The sequence below is a fragment of the Vombatus ursinus genome, unplaced genomic scaffold (assembly GCF_900497805.2).
Source record: "Vombatus ursinus unplaced genomic scaffold, bare-nosed wombat genome assembly UNPS02014832.1, whole genome shotgun sequence".
Classification (NCBI taxonomy): Eukaryota; Metazoa; Chordata; class Mammalia; order Diprotodontia; family Vombatidae; genus Vombatus; species Vombatus ursinus.
In genome coordinates this window covers 16,456,264-16,477,634 of record NW_020954610.1, presented here as the reverse complement: position 1 = coordinate 16,477,634, position 21,371 = coordinate 16,456,264, and the positions used below count along the sequence as shown (strand labels likewise).

The 21,371-nt window shown below is 37.1% G+C and overlaps 1 protein-coding gene across 1 annotated transcript; it reads right to left on the bottom strand.

Moving 5' to 3' along the window:
• Positions 1 to 4,349: 4,349 nt before the first annotated feature.
• DNAJC25 (DnaJ heat shock protein family (Hsp40) member C25) lies at positions 4,350 to 20,944 on the bottom strand. Its single transcript, XM_027839426.1, has 4 exons — positions 20,468 to 20,944; positions 15,331 to 15,483; positions 7,367 to 7,837; positions 4,350 to 4,528 (listed from the first exon to the last, which is right to left on the bottom strand). The coding sequence occupies exons 1-4, from the start codon at positions 20,852 to 20,854 to the stop codon at positions 4,406 to 4,408; spliced, it is 1,134 nt and encodes a 377-aa protein (XP_027695227.1). The 5' UTR covers positions 20,855 to 20,944; the 3' UTR covers positions 4,350 to 4,405.
• Positions 20,945 to 21,371: the final 427 nt, after the last annotated feature.

The following is a 21,371-nucleotide window of genomic DNA, read 5'->3' as shown; positions in this document are numbered from 1 at the left end:
TAGCCTACTCCCCAACATATTCTTCAATCCAGTGATGATGGGCTGTTCTGCAAATGAGACACTCCATCTTTCAGCTCTGGGCATTTTCTCTGGCTTTCCCCATGCCTGGAATGTTCTCCCTCTTCATCTCTGCCTGTCTTCCTTGGCTGCCTTTAAGTCCTAACTAAAATCCTGTCTTCTAAAGGAATTCTCTCCCAACTTTTCTTAATTCTAGTGCCTTCCCTCTCATTTTCCATCCTGCACATAGATTGTTTTTACATGTTTTCTTCTTGTTCTTCCCTACTTCCTCCCAGTAGACCGTGAGCTCCTTAAGGGCTGGGATTATCTTTTGCCTCTCTTTTTATCTTCAGCATTTAGTTAAGTAGGCATTTAAAAGATGTTATTTAAAAAACAGGAATAACACAGTGACATAAACTTATGGACTTCCACACACAATATGAAGAAAAAGGAACCTAAAGAGGAATAATCTCAAGTATTAAAGGTTTAAGAACTAAGGACTATGAAAAACTATAATAAATGGGCTTATTGAGGTGGTTAGGCTTGGATGATCTCTGATTTCCCAGCTCTAATTCCTATGAACCTGGAGAAAAGTTCATGGTCTGGTCATAATGAAACCTAAGTTATATAATGGGATATTATAATACTAAAACAATGAACAGTTAGGGATAGTCACTATATTCACTAGAAAAGGCAAAAAGGAATAGATTTCAACTACAGAAAGATTGGATTTAAATTGGGCATTACTAACTTTCTACTTGTGGGAGATATGGGAGCCAATGGAGTGCATAATAGGCTCTTAAAATCCTTTTGAATTTTTTTTAAAAAGCTTTTTATAAGATGGTAGAAACGCAATCCTGCCAAAAGGCTGGGAGAACACTAAAATGACAATCCATCAACAACCCACAAGGCATCATAGTAAAATGGATATGGTGTGCTGGATATGGTCACTCAAATTCATGGAGCCTCAGTTTCCTACTGCAAAATGGTATACTTATAGTACCCACCTCACAGTATTATGATGAAACTCAAATAACATGTAAAGTGCTTTGCAAAATCTAATGGCACTATACAAATGTCCATTTTTTTTAACTCTGTGATTATGTCTTATGAAATGAACTGGGAAGAAGGGAGACTCTGAAAAGAGAACAGTCTACCTCCTTCCATGAATGGAATTGTTCTTTTTAATCCAAAGCTAAGGTTTCTAAAAGTAGGTAGAAGATATGAAGCACTTTTTCCAATACTAACCTATTAGCATCCCATAGCTCTCTCCATCACTAAGAAAAAAACACAAGAAATAACCTTGAAATTCTATTGGGGATAGAAGAGCTCACAATATTTACTTCTGGCCTTTAAAACACGGGCACATTTTTAATATTTGATTATAGTTAAAACTTCTTCAAAGATTCGGTATTATTTAACATAATAGTAAACCTTTTATTCAAAAGGCTACTTAATACAAGTTAATCTGTAGGGATTACTGACTTTATAGAAGTCTATGATATATATGGGAGGTATTTATCTAAAATTTACTAGCTGGGCATTTTCTATTAAACTCTGCTTACAGATTTTGTAGCTTTCTAGAAAACAATATTCCCTCTGCAGCTAACTCTACCCATCCCATCCTGATTCTTCCAGGTCTATAAAAAACAATAAATCCACAATTCATCTTTTCACCCAAGCACTTTGCAATTATTACCAATACTGTTAATAACTTTTATCATTTTTTTCATCATATAATAACCCTGTCATGCTGGACTCACCTTAGCTCCTTTTTTGACAAAATTAACAAAAATGGCAGATTGAGGGCAATGGTGTAATTATAATTTACCTGTATTTTAACAAAATACTAAATAACTGTAAATACAACTGGTTGAATGTCAGGACTCCAACAGTAGTCACTAGTAGTTAGATGTCAACTTAGATGTCTCTAGAGCAGCAATTCTCAAATTTCTCTTGAAAACTAAGGATCCCCCTGCTCAAAGAGTCTGTTGTTATGTGGCTTACATTTATTGATATTTACCGTATTAGAAATTAAAATGCCTCAGAATTATTATGGAAATAGTTCTGACCTGAAAGACCTTGTGGAAGGGTCTCAGGGGATCCCTGGCTCACACATTGAGAACCACTGCTCTAGAAGAGGGCCCTGGGAACTGTGGTTGGTCCTGTATTGTTTATTAATGTTTTCATCAATGCCTTGGAGATAAACATAGATGGCATGCTAATCAAATTTTCAAAATGGCACAAAGGTGGGAGAAACAGCTAACACATTAGATGACAGAATCTAGATTCAAGACCATATCAGTAAGGTAGACACTGGATCAAATCTAGTAAGAAGAAATGTGATAGGGAATAGTGAAAATGTCTTACATTTGGTTGAAAAAAAAATCAACTCCCAAAAGTACATGCTAGACAGTAATACTTATGAAAAAATATCAAGGGATTTTAGTGGATTACCAGCTCAATATGAGTTAATGGTATCACTTGGCAGTTAAGAGCAAATGCAATCTTGGGCTGTGATGAGAGGCCTAACATTGAAGAATCAGATGATAGTTCTTGTACTCAGACCTAGTCAGGTCATATCTGGAGTATTTTGTGTAAGTTCTGGGTACCACACTGATCATCTGGATAGTGACCAACCCTTGTTGGTGAAGAGCTTTGAGTTTTTGCCATGTGAGAAGCAGGTGAAAGAGTCAGGAGTATGCAGGCTAGAAAAGAGAAGACTCACAAAAAAAAATAATGATAGACCCTTTAAAGTATGTGAAGAGCTAACATGTAGAAAAGAGATTTGACTTGCTTTGCTTGACCTCAGAGCGAAGAAATGGAAGCACTGGGTAGAAACTGCGAAGAGGCAAATTGGGACTTGACGTAAGGGAAAAATTCCTAACAATTAGATATACTGGAAAAGGAACGGGTTTGTCTCAAGAGGTAGTGGGTTTCACTCTCCTGACATCTTCAAGAACATACCCTTGTCAGGGATGTTGCAGAAGGTATCTTTTTTCAGGTATAACTGGACCAGATTGCCTCTGACCTCCCTTCCAATTCTGAAATTCTGTGATACATTGTTATTAAAGTTCTTAGTCTGTAACTATAGAACCTTGTTCTATACTTCTGTGCTATGTTAGTCAATTTTTTTAAATTACAGAAGTTACTTTAATTTAGAATTTCAAACAAATCAAGTTGTAATATAACAAACCATTTTATTTACATAAAGCAAAGAAATAAACCCTTTAACAAGAAAATCAGCTTACCTTGATGAAGGTGTACTGACACTTTAGTGCAAGGTTACATGCCACAATTACTAAAGTTGTATGTTCTGGGTTGTTACCAAACAAATACTTTCACTTTCATATACAAAAAGTATTTTTTTTAATAAAAAGGAATCTCTAGTGCAGTCAACTTATTTCACTGTTCTGCAGCCTAACACGTAATATTGATACCCTAGTTAATGTCACTGATACATGTTCATGCACCTCCTGATTCTATTTTCAAAATGTTTAAGTCAGTGCTCACAACTAAACCTGATTCCCTATTAACTTAAGGGCTTCAGAATTTTAGGGGCAGCTTTTGTGCTCTTTGTTTCATATTTTCATTTCTGAAGAGGAATTATATTTTTATTACAGAAATAATCAAGCCATATGGTCACAATAAAGACCAATATACCCTCTTGTAGAAATTTTTGCTTACTTTTGATTCTGACTCATTTTTTACTTTGATTTTCACTTACTTTTTAAGATTTACAATCTTATAATGACTGTAATAAAGATTATCCTATGAGGACATGAGAGTAGAATCACTCTCCTGGAGAGTTTCTGATCACATTTACAATCTTATAACAAATGCAATAAAGACCATGTTACAAGGACATGATAGCAGAAAACTCTCCTGGAGAGACTTTTTAAAAACACATTCCAATCCTTAATGATTGTAAAAAAAGAAAAAAAGATACATTAGAAGAATTACTCTCCTGGAGAGATTTTTGGACAAATTTACAAACCAGTAATTAACTGCAGTTGTGATTTTTTTTTTTAAGTAAAGTTCTATGAAAAATATGAGGATAGAGAAGAGCAATGAGCAACATAACAGAAAAGCAAGAAAAGTTCTAGAATGGAAAACCATGTACATAACAGTTAAGTTTTTAAATAGTATCTGACAGAAGATACAGCATGAAGATTTAACAGAAAGCACTAGACCCACAAAGCATGTGGAATATAAATACTGAACACCATTTTTTAAAATGTCTTATTAATAGTTTTATGTATGTTTCAAATATCACATTGTTTCATTGAATCAGATGCTTCCTGAATTTTGGATTGTTACTGGAAATGAATGAATTTTCTAAAATAATTCCCTTATGAAAAATAATTTTATAATTATTGTGGTTTGGTATACAGAATTTCAGCAACAGTTAGTCATCTACAAAAGTTAAACGCCCAGGTCCCTCATTCTTCATCCACCTCCTGTATCTCTTCCATCGAGAGTCATTTGCCTTTTTCTTCTTTAGCTCTTCCTCTTGTTCCTGTTTGTAGGCCTGCAAAGACATACACAATATGAACACTGGGACAGTATGAAGGGACCTCCCTAATCACAAATTACTATTACTATTACACCAGTTTGCTAACTCAAAACTCTCTGATGTATCTATCAACATTTTGATATGAGTACCTCCTCCACCAGTTCCCATTACAACCCTCCCACACTTCTTTTGTATTTCTGACCATTTCATGGAGCCAAGAAAACTAATAAACCGTAGGCCTACATGGCTCCCACCCTGAGGTAGCCTAGTTTTCAAAGAGCAGAGGAAAGGCTGGTAATGGGGAAGTATTTGAAACCTTTGAAGTTTACAATCCACCAGCATGCCTTTGAGAGCCCAGAGTCACATGAGACTTTTTAAAAAATCGGTCACAGTTAATTTAGCATGTTACGGGAAACTAATCTAGTTTGCAAGGGACATGTTTGTGTTTAAAAAGACTGTCTAACCAGAGATCATAAGCACATCCAAAGTAAACTTAAGCATTGTAAATAAAATAAAGGCAAACTTTCTAGCTTTCTATCAGGACTTTTGTCTTTTGTTCACTAATGGAACATGTGATCCAAATTTTAAAAGTTTTAAGCATTTCCTTTTGTCTTGGGCTAATAGCCATTAAAGAGCAACTATACTTTTCCCACCACGAAACTAATAGTTTCTATGTTTAACTGATGACTTTTCTGTTTTAATTAGTGTAACAAAATGGCATTTTTGAATGGTTTTTTTAATGTTTGTTTGGAGTTTTTTTTTTTTGGCAGAAACTAAGCTTAACGAGAACTAAGAACTAATGAGACAAAGTAAATAAATCCCACGTTAAGCTGAGAACAGAATGGAACAACACAAGCACAATATATAATATCTACTAATGTCAAAATTAAATTGCATTTTTCATTTTTCCAGATATTTTAAGGTAGTACCATATACGTTTTGAAATTTATCTTATATATTATATTAGACTGGTTACACAAAACATGTTACTCTCTAAAATCTTGGAAGTAGTCTATAAAACTGGGCTATGAACCACAGGTTTTCACAGTAGCCTGAAAATTCTGACAAATGAAATCCTACCCTGGAAAAACCTCTAAACTTTAAGATGTAACAGTTCCCCTCTCAAATTCAATACTATACATAAAATTCCAGAACTGAGGATACTTCAGAGGATAAGTTTTTCAGCTTAGAAAAACTCACTAACATACAATGAGCTAATTATGACTTTTATCTATTTGTTAAATAAACTGAACACACTTTTAACATACTAAAACATTCTACAATACTTGCTTAAGTTAAATCCACTTGCTCCATACAATTAAAAATTAAAATATATTTATTTTAATGTACATAATCAGATTGATATCTTACTGTACAGTGAAACCTTTTTAGAAAGCCACCAGTCAAAAAGAATAGTACTATGCAAGTGGAGAAAACACGAAATCACAGATAGTTTACTTAAATCAGGTTTTCCTATGCTACATTCATATTTAAAATATAAATGTATTCAACCACTTAAAGCACTAAGATAAAGAATCAACAAATGTTTGAAATGGAAGGGAGGGACCTTAGAACTCATCTAATCTAATGAACTCATTTATAGATGAGAAAACTGAGGATAGAGAAAATCACTGGTACTGAAGAAAACATGGGAAAAGTGACAGCTGGTTAGAAGCAAACATTTCTCCTGTATGTACAAAAAACACACTCAGGGGCCCAATTCTGCTCAGTATACTTTGCAGGACCATCACACACATCCTGCCCCCTATGCAAAGCTATGCCCTAGGGTTCTGTCCTGGGCCTTCTCTCTCTACACTCTCTCTTTTGGTCTATAAAATGTACATTTCTTTTTTTTTTTCTTTTTGGTGAGGCAATCGGGGTTAGGTGACTTGCCCAAGGGTCACACAGCTAGTAAGTGTCATGTGTCTGAGACTGGATTTGAACTCATCCTCCTGATTCCAAGGCCAGAGCTCTATCCACTGCACCATCCAGCTGCCCCTAAAATATACATTTTTTAAAGGCAAGGACTTACACTTTTGTATCCCCAGGCACAGTGCCTGGCACATATTAGGAGTTCAATGAATGTCTGATGAATTGCACCTTTGACTCCTCAAAGAATGGTTAATTATATTACTGCTGATATCCATCTCTAGGTTTTCAGAAACATTTATATTTTTAGGTATACCTTTTGGAAGCACTAACAAAAAATTATTTTAAAACACTTTAAAAACTAAGCAAACATTTGAGCTATTTCTTACTTTCATTAATTTTGGAATGACAAACCATTCTTTTGATTATATTTCATTAAAAATGAACATTTGAGATCAGGTTCCAAAACTGAAGTAGGTCAGGTAAAGTGAACCAGGCCTGAAAATCTGGTTAATTCACTTTGCTGTGTAAACTGTTAAGTAATGTGGCTTTTACCTACCCATTGCAGTTTTGTTACTATGAATGGCACAGAAAAATCAGACCAGACTGAATTTTTCAGAATCAGTTTTGGCTGATATACAGATAATGCCATATGAAAATTCTTCTAAAATATTTGTATTTAATCTTGTAAAAGCCAGCAGATAACACAGGAAAAGTTTAGAAACTCAAAAATACACAAACTATATGTATAGTATTGTATAATATCAACATATTTTATTTTTTAATACCATAATAATTCAGACTTCTTCTCTGACACAAAGAGAGGGCCAAAAAATTTTAGCAGATTTCCAGACTGTGAGGGCTCCATGCCCCTAACCCCCTCAATGTGGAAAGGATAACTGTACATTTTAAGAAAATTAAGTATCTTTCTACTTATGACATGAAAGAATACATTAAATTATCAAAACAGTTCAAGCCACTCACTTCATAGTTCTCTCTTATCCACAGCTTCAGCTCAAGAAAAGTTTCTTTTTGATGATCTTCTAAACTGTCAAACTGAGACTCTGACATTTTCATAAATTTACGGATGAGATATAGCCTCTCTTCTTCTCCATACTCTTGACCTTTGATATTAAAATGATAAATCCACCGGCAATACCAGACTATGTATGCACACAGGTGATAAGGAGCTAAAATAATTTGAAATAGTAGAATATCACATACTTTAGGTTTCTGGTAGCCTCCTTTTATATCTATTTTACTTTTTATAATGTTTTTGATGATGTTTTCTTCCTCCTCACGGATTTCTTCCTTGGATCTTCTGTTTTTGCCTTTTTCTTTGGCTTTGTTAAGCAGCCCCTGCTGCTTGGCAATTTCAGTAGCTTGAATACGATACTTTGGCACGGTAGCTAAGTAGTTGATGGCCTCATTATAGCTACTCCACCAGCTGAAAAACTACAAATATTTAATAAGGAAAACACAGTCACTTTTACTTGCAAATAAAGACTCCAAATTAAGCAACAAAAAGTTAGCCAGTAACCAAAACCACCCAACAACCATTCATCCATATTAAACAGAAACAGGCTTGCATATATGGGAAGACAAAATTAAGACTGATTTCAAATAGTCATGAAATGATATATGAACATTCAGTAGCAGCAACAGCTTACCTTGACATACTTTACAGTTACAAAAGCATTAACTGGCTTTCCCAAGTCATACACTTAAATAAGCGTCAGAGCTAAGACCTGAAACCAGGTTCTCTGACTTTAAGTCTGAAGTTCTTTTCACTATACCATACTGCTCCCCAGATAGTCTAGAGGAATACTATGTTAGTAGCAATAACAATAACAATAATAGCTAATATATAACCGTTAGCCTATTATATGCACCTTATTCCATTAGTTTCTTACAAAAGCTGTGTAAAGTGATCCCTGCTTCACAGATAAGAAACCAAAGGCTGACTCAGGGGTAGGGAACTTGTGGCCTTGAGGCCACTTGAGGCCTCCTAAGTCCTTGGGTGCAGTCTTTTGACCGAGTCCAAGTTTTACAGAATAAACCCTTTTATTAAGGGGATATGTTCTGTGAAGTTTGGATTCAGTCAAAGGGCCACACTTGAGGACGTAGATGTGGCCTCGAGGCTGCAGGTTCCCCACCCCAGAAGTAGGATTTGAACACAAGTTTCTCCTTACTCCAAATCCAGCACTCTTTCCACTACACTACACTTCCAGAGTTCTCTTTTATATCAAGGCTTCTCCTTTTCAAAGCATGGAAGAAAGAGGCTAAAAGGTAAAAAAGTACTAGATCTTCTCTAGCACACAACCAATTCCATTCCATGGTGATATGCAGTCTCCCTGAGGTTGAGATACTCTTTCAAAAATGTTCAACACAATCAACAGGCAGCTTTCACAAGGAGAAAGAGAAAAGAATATTCCAAATCACCAAGAGGAACACACATTTTAAACCGAGTGAATCCAAATCAAATCCATAGATTAGCAAAGATGACAAAATATGAAAATAACCACTGGGAGATGTGATGGAACCACAGACCCACTGGTGGAGTTATGAAGTCATCCTATTCTGGAGCACATCTGGAGATTATGCTATAAAAGTCACTATACATACTCCTTGGAAATATGTTTTACATGATTTCACATATATAATTGATATCGCATTGCTTGCCTTCTCAACAAATAGGAGAGGAGTTGGAGGGGAGAGAATTTGGAACTCAAAACAATTTTTAAAAAAGGCTAAAAAGAAATAAAATTGGGAAAAATATAAGGTATAAATAATATATAAAAGAGTATATGTGTATATACACACATACAAACACACAAAATCTTTCACCAGGAATATTACTCCTGGGCAAATACTTGCTCAAGGAAGTAAAAGGCACAGGAAAAGCCCTCATATATACAAAAATATTTATAGCCTCACTTTTTATAATAGCAAACAACTGGCAGAAAAGTGGATACTCCTGTTGGTGGAGTTGTGAACTGGTAAAACCATTCTGGAAAGTAATTTGGAACTATGCCCAAAGGGCTATAAAACTTCTCATTCAGCAATACCACTGTTAGGTCTACATCCCAAAGACATCAAAAAAGGGAAAAAAGATCTATTTTTACAAAAATATTTATATCAGCTCTTTTTGTGGTGGCTAAGAATTGGAAATCGAGGAGATATCCATCAATTTGGGGATGGCTAAACATGCTATGGTATACGATTGTAAGGGAATATTATTATACCATAAGAAATGACAAGCAGGATGATTTCAGAAAAACCTGGAAAGACTTATATGAACTGATACAAAGTGAAGTCAACAGAACCAGGAGAACGTTATACACAGTAACAGCAATATTTGTTCAATGAACAACTGTGAATGACTTAGCTATTCTCAGCAATACAATGATCCAAGACAATCCCAAAGGACTAATGATGAAGCATAGTATTCGCCTCCAGAGTAAGAACTGATATTGTTTGAATACAGATTGAAGCATGCTATTTTTCACTTTCTTTCGTTTTCTTTTATTCAAGTCCTCTTGTACAAAATGACTAATATAGAAATGTTTTACATGATTGTACACATATAACCTATATCTGCTTGCTTACTGTCTCAGGGAGGGAGGAAGGGGAAAGACAGAGGCATAGAATTTGGAACTCAAAACTTTTTAAAAGAACAAATGTTGAGAAATTATTTTAGTATGTAATTGGAGCGGAGTAATCAGAAGCAAACACTTCTGAGGAGAGACAGGGTCAAAAGAGAGAATGGAATAAATGGGGCAGGGGGAGGGCAGGATAGGATGAAGGGAAATATAGTCAGTTTTCTACAGCAACACTACTATGGAAGTATTTTGCATGCCTACACAAGTATAACCTGTATCAAGTTGTTTGCCTTCTCAATGAGGGTAGGTGGGGAGGGAGGAAGGGAGAAAATTTGGAACCCAAAGTTTTAAAAACAAATGTTAAAAAATTGTTTTCACATGCAACTAGGAAATAAAATATACAGGCAATGGGGTATAGAAATCTATCCTGCCCTACAGGAAAACAGAAGAGGAAGGAAACAAGAGAAGGGGGAGAGAGATAGAAGAGAGGGCAGATTAGGGGAAGGGGTATTCAGAATACACGCTGTCTTGGGTTTGGAGGAGGGGTGAGATGGGGAGAAAATTTGGAACTCAAAATCTTGTGGATGTGAATGTTAAAAACTAAAAATAAATAATGAATCAATAAAAATATGTAATTGGGGGAAAAAGAAAATACATAAATAAAAGCTTACAACAAAAAATAAAGAAAAGTGGGTGCTCAATGATGGGGTGGATGGAATCACTGAAAAATTGTGGTATATGAATGCACTGGAATATTACTACACAGTAATAAAAAACACAAAATTCTCCAACTTTGCTCCCATCCCTCCAATGTACTATGGAGTTCTCAATGACTACGTCAGGAGGACGCAAATGCTGAGAAGGCTTTGAGTATGGTTCCAGCAACAGAATGACTTGGCTATTAGCCTCGCCAATTACAGAGGCCCAGTATTATTAGTATTAGTATTCTTAGACTCACATTAGTATGCCAGTCACTTGGCAATGAAATTGTTTGTACATGAACAAAGAACAAAAAAAAAAATACAAAGTAGTCCTCAGTCTGATGTGGACCTAAGTGGGTTTCCAAAATGATGCCTGAGAGGTAGAAAAGGGGGCAGAAGGTTCTAACAATCACACAATTTTTAGACCATTTATAAATATTAACTTGGCATTTGGTACTCTAAATGTGAGATCCTTGTCCCAAATACCAACGAATGGACATCAACTGGAGAAAATAAACCACGTCCATCTTGACCTTCTTGCTATAAACAAAACAACAACAAATAGATGGAAGTTACAGTTAAGCAGTAGGATGGTTCACAGGTTCTTCCAAGAGAATCAAATAAAAGTGTTCACAGAGTTGATTTTATTATGTGTCCAAAGACAAAAAGAAACATTGTTCTGTGGGACATTTGATCATCTCATATTGCAGTGCTTCATGACAAATATTTGCAAAATGACCACTGTGAAAATCATTGCAGCATGTGCAGCAACATCTGTCAAAAATGAACTGCCAGGGAAATTTCTATGAAGAATTCTCTATTAAGACCCTCCAAATTAAATCAGCATATACTCTGATATTAAGTAACTTCAATGCAAAAGTGGGAATAAGTTAGGATATAAAGAAGTTTCAGGAACAAAGGACTAGACTACACAGATATTTTGCACCTATGCATCATCAAGATATTTTGTTGAAGAAGGAAATCTGGGGCAGCTAGGTGGCAAGGAGGATAGAGCACAAGGTCCTGGAGTCAGGAAGACCTGAGTTCAAAACTGACCTCAGACACATAACACTCACTAGCTGACCCTGGGCAACTCATTTAACCCCACTGCCTAGCACAAAAAAAAAAAAAAAAATAGGAAATCTACAGGCACTAGAAATGGTGAAAATCAAGTTACATCACAAACTTAAAATTGATTAAATTTTAACAAACAAAAGACTGATGGGTCAATCCCAAGTGAGCAGTTAAATTATGTGGCCAATTCGTTAGAGCAAAAATGACAAAGGTAGGCGGCCAAAATGAAAAAAAGGTTTATCGTGAAAATTTTTTAAACTCCATCCTGACCTATTTAGATACAGTACTGTTACGGAGGGAAAAAAGGACTGGCATCAATTATAGTGGTATAGTGGATAGAGCGCTGGCCCTGGAGTCAGGAGAATCTGAGTTCAAATCCAGCCTCAGACACTTTCTTTTCCCCGAATAATTTCTTTTAAAATTACGAATGAATTCTATTCAGAAGTAGTTACAAAAAATATAAGCAAAGTCAACAGTAAGCAAGGAAATCAAAAAGTCAAGTCTTTCAGGAAAAAAAAATCCTTTCTAACTTTTCCAGTTCTCTGAAGTACAAGAATTGGCCCACAAAACTTTCCTTATTTTTATCAGATATTCAACTTAAATGTCAATGTTAATGAATATTTCATACAAATAAGAAATAAATGGGCTCTAAATTTTGTTTAAATTCGAATACTTGCTTTCCCCAAATTGAAAGATTTATCATACAGCAAAGTAGAGTTGCAATTATATTCATGTATATCTTGCCTTAAAAACAGCACACTTCATGACTGATTTTTTTCCTGTGCTCAGAAGAAAATATTTTGATGCATTTAGAAAAAGGAGAAAAATGTTAAAGATTAAAATTATAATTCAAAAATCTCTGAGAAAGGCAAATATTTGTCTCAATATTATGAAATGAGCACCTTTTGGAGCACCAAAATGAGAACCATTTTCTCAAAGCAAATGGGCTTAGAAACTCTTGAAACCTCAAAACTTAAACTCCTTGACCTTCTGGTTAAAGACCCTAGTCTTTAACTTTGAAAGGCAACTTTCAATGGATTTACACAAAGCATGGCGGTGGAAGACTTTGTCTTGAAAGTGAATGGAAGAATGGCTTTTTGCAGTGTGGTAGATACTTTCAAAGCACTGAGAAGGCTATGCAGAGCTCCTGAAGAAAACATTCCAAACTGCAGTGTATAGAGGCTGCTAGCTATGGAAAGAGGAGATAATACACAGAAGAAACCAGAGACTGTTTTTCCACCATGATTAGGAAGAAGGAAACACTTCGTAGTTCTTAATGGAAAGAGAAAATTGAACCTTCTGAAGTCTAGAATTTGACTTTTAATCCAACCTGCTCATTTTACAGATGAGGAAGCTTAGAGACTCTTCTCTGTGCCAAAACAAAATAATATCTTGACTTGCAATGATGATAAATGCATCATTTAAAAAATGAAGGACCTAATAAGGAGATTTCTATTCAGAATGTGATTCTCACCAAAAGGGAGAAATTAGCTGTTGGGGTAGAATAGATAGGAATATTGGCTGGGGGGGGGGGGGAGTAAAAAGTACTTAGAAAAGTACAAGAAGAAAATGAAGGGAAATGAAGGCAAAATTGTAGTACCATAGAATGAAAATGGTATTAGGAGTAATAAGGCTTGGAATAAGCTGAGGCAAGTGAAGACAGCAAAAAGGGCAGGGTTTTTAGAAAAGCTTTGAGGGTAAGTATAAAATCTGAGTCACCTCTACTTAGGATAGATGAGAACCATGAGGGCTGATGGAGAGACCCTTATTCTGTTTTCAAGGAGAATAATTGTTTTGTTTTTTTGGCGGTTTTTTTTTTTTGACTAGAGAGAGCAAAAATGACTAACAGAGTTGATACCCAGAATAATGAGGCAATAAGGGAACATCCATTTGTCCTTGAGTTCAAGCCACCTGGACAACCTAACCTACATCCTGGAGTACCTAAAGAACTGAAAGGTTAGATTGCTACGCTATTATCAGTAATCTTTGAAAGATCAGAGAGAATGGAAGAGGATCACTGAGAACAGCACTAGAGAAAGGCAACTGTCTCAATTTTCAAAAAAGAGAAAGGAATGTAGCCTGCAGGAAAAAAAAATGGTCAATGAACTTGATTTTGATTCCTGGAAAAATTCCAGAATATACTTTTAGAAGGTTAATGATCAACTAGAAAAGGAAAGGTGATCACAGAGATGACAGGACAACTTCATAAAGATAAGGCCGTGACAGACTAATTTTCTTTCCTTTTTCAACATGGTTATTAAAGTCATAGATCAAAGAAATATAAAATATAATAATACAAGCAGATTTTGGCAAAAATATATTATAAAATTATAAAATTATTTTGGCAAAGCATATGGTAAAATTTCCTATTATTTTATGGAGAAGATGGAGCTAGAGAATAGTACATTTAGATGGATTCAGAACTGGTTGAAAGATCAGATCCAAAAAAAGTCATTAATGGCTCCATGTCAACTTGGGAGGATACTTCTAGTAGAGTGCCCCAGGTATCTGTACTAAGTGCTATGCTGCTTAAAATTTTTATTACTGATTTGGATAAAAGGATGGATGGCACCCTGATTCACCAATGTGCAGATGACACAAAGCAAAGAGGGCTAGCTAATGCACCAAATGACAGGCAGGATCCAAAGAGATCTAGACAAGGTATAACAAAATTTAATAGGGATTAATGGGGGAAATCTCATTTAGATTCAAAACATCAAAACATGAGAAGAGGGAGGCATGTATAGCTAGATCGCAGTTTGTCTGAAAAAGGTCTGAGGGTTTCAGGCAGGGGCACAATATGAAATCAAGAATATAATGTATCAAGAGTGATATATGATATATAGTATAGCATAGTATAGTATAGTATACACACAGCTTCCAGTAATAAAGTGGTGATAGTTCCACTGCATTCTGCTATGGTCAGACCACATTTAGAACTGAACTATATTCAATTCTCAAGTCCATATTTAAGTACACTGATAATCTAAAGATGTAGAAGGGCCCCAAGTTCATATCAATGATCATGTGATTTAAAAAAGAAAGAAAAACCTTGAGGATGTAAAATATGAAGAAGAAAAGATTGGGCAGGGTCAGGGAAGAGTCTGGCTGTAAGAATTTGAACATAATACTTAAAAAGCAGTCCAACTAGGATGACCTGTAATGAATAATGCTGGTCCTGGAAAACTGTTAAGGAATCATACCCGCCTATCAGTATGGAAGGTGGTATAAATTATCAGACACAGCCGCTGTGTTAGTTGGCTTTATTTCTTTTTTTTTTGTGACAAAGGGTTCAATAGGGTGGAGGGGGGAAGGGGATAAGAGCTTACGGGGAAATAAGTATAGTGTTAAAAAACAAACAAAAAAAATTTATAAGTAATAGCTACATTGAATTAGATAGCTGGATAACTGAAACTTTTTCCCCCCCACAAAGGCAAAACTTAATCTAAAATTGAATATAAAACTTTACTTAATTGTATACATAATTTACACCGGCACATCTGAGTCTATTCCAAAATGCAGACTCAATATAACAAAGAGTATCGTTTAAATGCTCAAAGAAAAAATGTACCTGAAACACGGAGATAGCACATACTGTGACTAAAATGACAATTCTGACATCCACTTTAGGAGCTAACCGCCTACTGTAGTAGTGATAATAATGGCTGTAGTACTCTTCAGGATGATCCAGCATATAATCATAATCTTTACGTGTTTCTTCATCCTACAAAATGCAAGATAAGACATTGTATCAATTCATATCTCCAACTGTCTAATATGTGAAATCTGGAACATTTCATAACCTGGTATGTGTTAATTTTCACTGGTACAACAAAATTGCTTTAGAATTTTAAAACTAAGCTTCTGTTATAATTAAGAATTTAAGCTATCAAGATTGGAAAACTTCTTTCCACAAAACCAAAGAACCTTCATCAATTATTTTTCATAAATGCTGAATATTAAATACTGGGAATAAGAAAATAAATATTCCCCTGGAATTCAACATTATTAACATAGGCTACACTTACTAATTTCTTTGAGGTATCATGAGCACTGGATTTGAACTCAGAAGACTAGGGTTCAAATCCCAACTATACTTTATTCATCCGTATCCCTCAGTAAAATGCATAGTGATTTTCATTTTTTATCTCCATAATAACACCAAATAATACATAGTAAGTGTTTACTAAAATCTGTTGAATGTCTCTGGGGCTACGGGACTGGATTGTTCTCACATCCAAGAGTGATCTATAAGGTCAATTTCACAGCCCAGTCCATCTTGCCCATATAATATACATTAGAACATGTAGTAGGTAAAATGACATTCTAAATGTTTGCAAATAAAGAAAAAATGTTTTAAGACTTTTAGAGATGCTTGTCAATTTCAAATAATAAAAGCAATGGGGAACTGTCCCAAGCTTGTATTGCATACCAGTTTGGAAATTATCAGACCCACATGTACAAAAGTATTTATAGCAGCTCTTATTGTGGTGGCAAGGAATTGGAAATTGAGGAGATGCCCATCAGTTGGGGAATGGCTGAACAAGTTGTGGTACATGAATGTAATGGAATACTATTGTTCCATAAGAAATGATGAGCAGGCAGACTTCAGAAAAACCAAGACTTGTGTGGTCTGATGTTTTGATGTTTTGAATCTAAATGAGATTTCCCCCATTAATCCCTATGAAATGAGCAGAACCAAGAGAATGTTGTACACAGTAACAGCCACATTGTGCAACGACTAACTTTGATAGACTTAGCTCTTCTCAGCAATGCAAGGATCTAAGACATCTCCAAAAGACTCATGATGGAAAATGCTATCCACATCCAGAGAAAGAACTATGAAGCCTGAATGCATATTAAAGCATACTATTTGCTTTTTTTTTTTCTTCCATTTTGTTTTGTTTCTTCCTTTTTGTGGTTCCTCCTATTGGTTCTAATTCTTCTTTACAACATGACTAATGTGAAAATATGTTTAACAGGAATGTGTATGTAGAGCCTACATCAGATTGCATACTATCTTGGGGAGGGAGGTGAGAAGGAAGGGGGAGAAAATTTAAAACTCAAAAGCTTATGGAAGTGATTGTTGAAAACTAAAAATAAATAAATTAATTTAAAAAGGGGAAAAAAACACTCATGATGGAAAATGCTAACCACATCCAGAGAAGAACTGATAGAGTCTGAATGCAGATCAAAGCATATTATTATTTTTATATTATATTTATATTATACTGTTATATATTATTTCTACTTTTTTGTGACTTTCTTCTTTTGGTTGGTTTCTTCTTTCACAACATGACTAATATGGAAATATGGTTTACACGATTGCACATATATAACCTGTATCAAATTGTTTACGGTCTTAAGGGAGAAGTGAGGGAGGGAGAAAATTTGGAACTCAAAATTAAAAAAAAAAAAAGAAAGAAAGAAAGAAAATTGTCAGTAACAGGTTCCAAAGACTGGTTTTTGTCCTTCAGCTAATTTCTTTCTCAACTTATTCACTGGCTTACAAAACTTTCAGGATAAAGATGCAAAAAAAAAAATCTACTATTGTAAATATTTAAAAAGATTAAGTAAACAAGTAAAAAGTACCTTATTTTATGGCTCCCTGCCTTCAGATTGAGACAAATAAGTCTTTAATGCAAAGTTGGGCATAGAAGAGGATGATGTTGGAAAATGTGGTTGAGGAAACTCTGAAACCATGTAAAAATGCAGGGAATTTTTTGGTGGAGAGGAAAGGGAATTCTGGGGGTAAACATACAAGTACTTTTTTTGTGTGGTCTTTGCAATTACAAAGCCCCTCTGCTAGTTTAGAAATGTAAGAATGTAGAGCTTATTATATGAGCGAACCAAATTAAAATGTCTAGTATCTTACAAGAGAGACGGGGTAGTATAATGAACAGGGTCAAAAAAAGATACAAGTACCAGCTTTGACATTTATGTGTACTCTGTGACCTTGGGCAAATCATTTAACCTTTCAGTGTCCCTCAGTAACTAAGTCTCCACTGGTAGAGGAAATTTCCTCTTCAGGAGTTTGAATGATGAAATCACCAGTACAATTAAAATTATTTATAAAAGTATAATAGGGGCAGCTAGGTGGCGCAACGTATAGAGCTCTGGCCTTGGAGTCAGAAGGATCCGAGTTCAAATCCAGCCCAGACACATAATACTTACTAGCTGTGTGACTCTGGGCAAGTCACTTAACCCCAACTGCCTCACAAAGAAAATAAAAATAAATAAAAATAAAGTATCATATATTTACAGAAAAAAAGGAATTATTGTTTGTGAAGCTACAGATAATAAATGAATGAATGAATAAAAAAAGTATCTATCACAGAAGTTTCATTCCAGTGCCTCACTGTGGCAATCCTGTGTTCTTGAAAGGTAAATCTTTGAGTGCGATCCCAGTGACAGAAGAAGCAGCTTCTCAGCATACCGAGAGGCTCAATCACCACTAGGCAACTATGGGATGAATTCTTTGGCCAAGGAGGGTCCCTAAACAAATAATTTTTTAATGGTCCTCACTGCTAAACACCCCACTCTGCTTCTGCAGTGATCATGGCAGAGTAGTAAAAAAAGGGACAGGAGGTATGGCAAGGATCACACAATTTTTAAGCTCTTAAAAATATTTACTTACTATGGTAATACAGAATCATAAATTTATAATTTATAATCATAAAAAATAAATCATAAAACATAATAATAGATTTAGAGCTGAAATGGATCTTAGAAACCATCAAGTCCAACCTCCTCATTTTATAAATGAGGAAACCACAACTACTAAGTGTGTGAAAAGGCTTTTGAACCCAAGATATTTGTGTGTCTTTATAGAAAGGTCCATCTATCCCATTATGGAAAGGTCTATCCCAGTCTCAATTCAATGTAGTTTGGTGATCTGGTAATTAACTGCATCATTCCATTTGGTTCAAGGATGTAATAGTGATGCTCTCCATTAGTGTTCCTTCATGCTAAATGAATTAGTGCTAACCAAGCCAGTACACTTTAGAGTCATTAATGAAGAGATCTAGTTGGGGAAATGGGAGAAAATGCTCAAGGCAACACAATAAATACAGAATAAAATATGGATTTCCAGATTTAAACCCAATATATTAACAGTCCAAATAAAAACCATTGTCTTAACATAAAATAACATCAAAGGGGAAAAAGGGGTGTATGACACACTAAAAATCCTTACTTTAGGCTATTTCTAGACACAGCACTGGCAGAGGTGCTTTCATGTCCATGTCAAAAAAGTATCTCCCGTACTCTCTACCTGATCTACCTAAGGTCATTTTGCTGGGGATACTCTTTACTAACAGGTATTTCCACTGCCTTTGTATACTTGGCCAAATTTTTCTCTACTTTAACGTTAGGAAAACATGTCACTAAACGATTTAATAAATATTTACCTACTATTCCCTGCCACAGATTCTTGGGAACCATTTTATCCCTAGATACAACTTCATCCCCCAAGTGGTCACCATTCAAGAAAACTCTCCCTTTCCAACCCCTAAAGCTGGATTTAAAACAAAACAAAACAAAAACATCAATTCCCAATAATATTTATTGAAACCAACATTCTACCACACAAAGTACAGTGATTTCCTTGCTATTTAAAGTACAACCGTGAAAATAGGTAGTACAACTACTACTATCGCCAATTTATAGATAAGGAAACCGGGGTTCAAAAAGTCCTGGGATCACAGGAAGTGATCAAGACAAGGCTTAATAACGTTTATGAGCTTGTCACCAGGATTTCAAAGAATCTGAGAGTTGGAAGGGACCTTGCAGACTGTCTAGTCCTGAATCCCTAGGTCTGCCCCTTGCTAACCGGTTCTTTAGGCAAGGCATCTAGTCTCCTTATTTTATAGGTGGAGAAACTTTGTTCTGCTAAGTTCCCTAAAGTCACACAGATAGTAAGTGCCAGGGCTGAAAATCTAGTCAAGTCTCAAGTCAAGCCAAGAAGTCATTTGTTAAGCTTACTACGTGCCAGGCACTGAGTTGGAGGCAGCGGGGTAGCTCAGGAGATAGATATTCGGGCTGGAGTCAGGTAAGACCCCAGTTCAAATCCAGCCTCAGACACTTATTCGCTGTGTGACCCTGAGCAAGCCACGTAGCCTGTTCTCCACTGGAGAAGGAAATGACAAATTACGCCAGCATTTTTGCCAAGAAAACCCCACAGACAGTACTGGCCTGCTACGATCCACGGGGTCAATAAGAGTCGGACACTGAACGACTGAACAACAAAATGTGCCAGGCACTGTGCTAACCCGCTGGGTATAAAAAAGAAAGGCAAAAAAGGTGGTGCCTGCTATAAAGGATTTCAGTCTAATGGGGGAAAGACAACTTGCAAACAACCATGTATAAACCAGATTTATTCAGAATAAACTGCAGATAATCTTAGAGGGAAGGCACTGGCCGATCTTCCGAGGTCCCTGTTAGTTCCCCGGCGACAAGTCTGGATAGACCAGCTCCAGCTCCTCTGGACTCTTTCTACTGCCCCGGTTAAATCCCAGATTATTTCTGTCTCGGAATCGATGACCTAATGAACCCCTCCATTTTTCAGAGAAGGAGACTGAGGTGGGAAGTGCCCAGGATTCTCTGCACCGGCCCAGGACCAGCGGGGCAGGCGAGGCGCCGGCGCCGGCGGCGAAGAGTTCCGGTGCACCCGGCGGCTCCGCCGCGGCCCCGCCCCCGCCTCGGCTCACCTTCAGGGTCTCGTAGGCAGTGGCCACCAGCAGGAAGGCCTCCTGCGCGCTCTCGAGGCTCTCGCTATCGGCGCCCTCGCGCCGCACAAGGTCCGGGTGGTGGCGGCGCGCGAGCTGCCGGTAGGCACGGGCGATCTCTGCCTTGCCCGCTTTGCGGCTCACCCCGAGCACGTCGTAGCAGTTGTGCGAGCCGCAGTAGAGCCCCTCTACTAGCGCCCCGGCCCGGCCCGACAGCAGCAGCAGCGGCAGCAGCAGCAGCAGCAGCCACTGCCGGCTCCCCGCCCCAGGCCAAGCGGCGAGCGGGGGAGGCAGGCGGCTGGAGCAGCAGGGCCCGCTCCCTTCATCCCAACGCCCGCCGCCCTGTCCGGCGGGCGCCGCCGCCACCATCGCTGGCTTTCACAGCCCCGACTGGCTCCTGGCTCATCGCGCCCCTTATACGCCAGTAGCCACCGCCTCCATCGCAGGCTCTCACAGCCCCGCCTTGGCTCCGGGCTCTGCGCTTCCTTTATACGTCAGCAGCCCCGGCGGAAGGGGGGGGAGGTGGAGAAGGAGACACGTGGCGGGGCGGGACTTCCATGTCTTTAGCAACGGTTGCTAGGGGAGGAAAAACTTATTACCTCGCCCCTCCCTCACCCGTTACACTCTTTGAGGGCTGTTCTTGGACTATGAAGTGGTGTAATGACACCCTTACCCTGCCAGCTTTCTGGATTAGGGGGAGGGACTTTTAAAGCCTTTAACAATCTGGCCCCCTCCGCTTTCTAGTCTTTTTGCACCTTATTCTCCACACACGTACTATGCAATTTAGGCTGTTCCACGTGGCACGCTCCATCTCCCCACTCTGGGCATTTTCCCAGGTCGTGCCCCATGCCTGAACTACCCTCCTCATCTCCGCTTCCTGGCTTTC

Coding starts and splice junctions, on each gene's coding strand:
- DNAJC25 (XM_027839426.1), bottom strand. CDS start 20,854: ATGGTGGCGGCGGCGCCCGCCGGACAGGGCGGCGGGCGTTGGGATGAA. Junction 7,838..15,330: donor GTGCTATCTCCGTGTTTCAG/GTACATTTTTTC, acceptor AAATATTTGTAG/TTTTTCAGCTGGTGGAGTAG. Junction 4,529..7,366: donor GGATAAGAGAGAACTATGAA/GTGAGTGGCTTG, acceptor ATGTCTTTGCAG/GCCTACAAACAGGAACAAGA.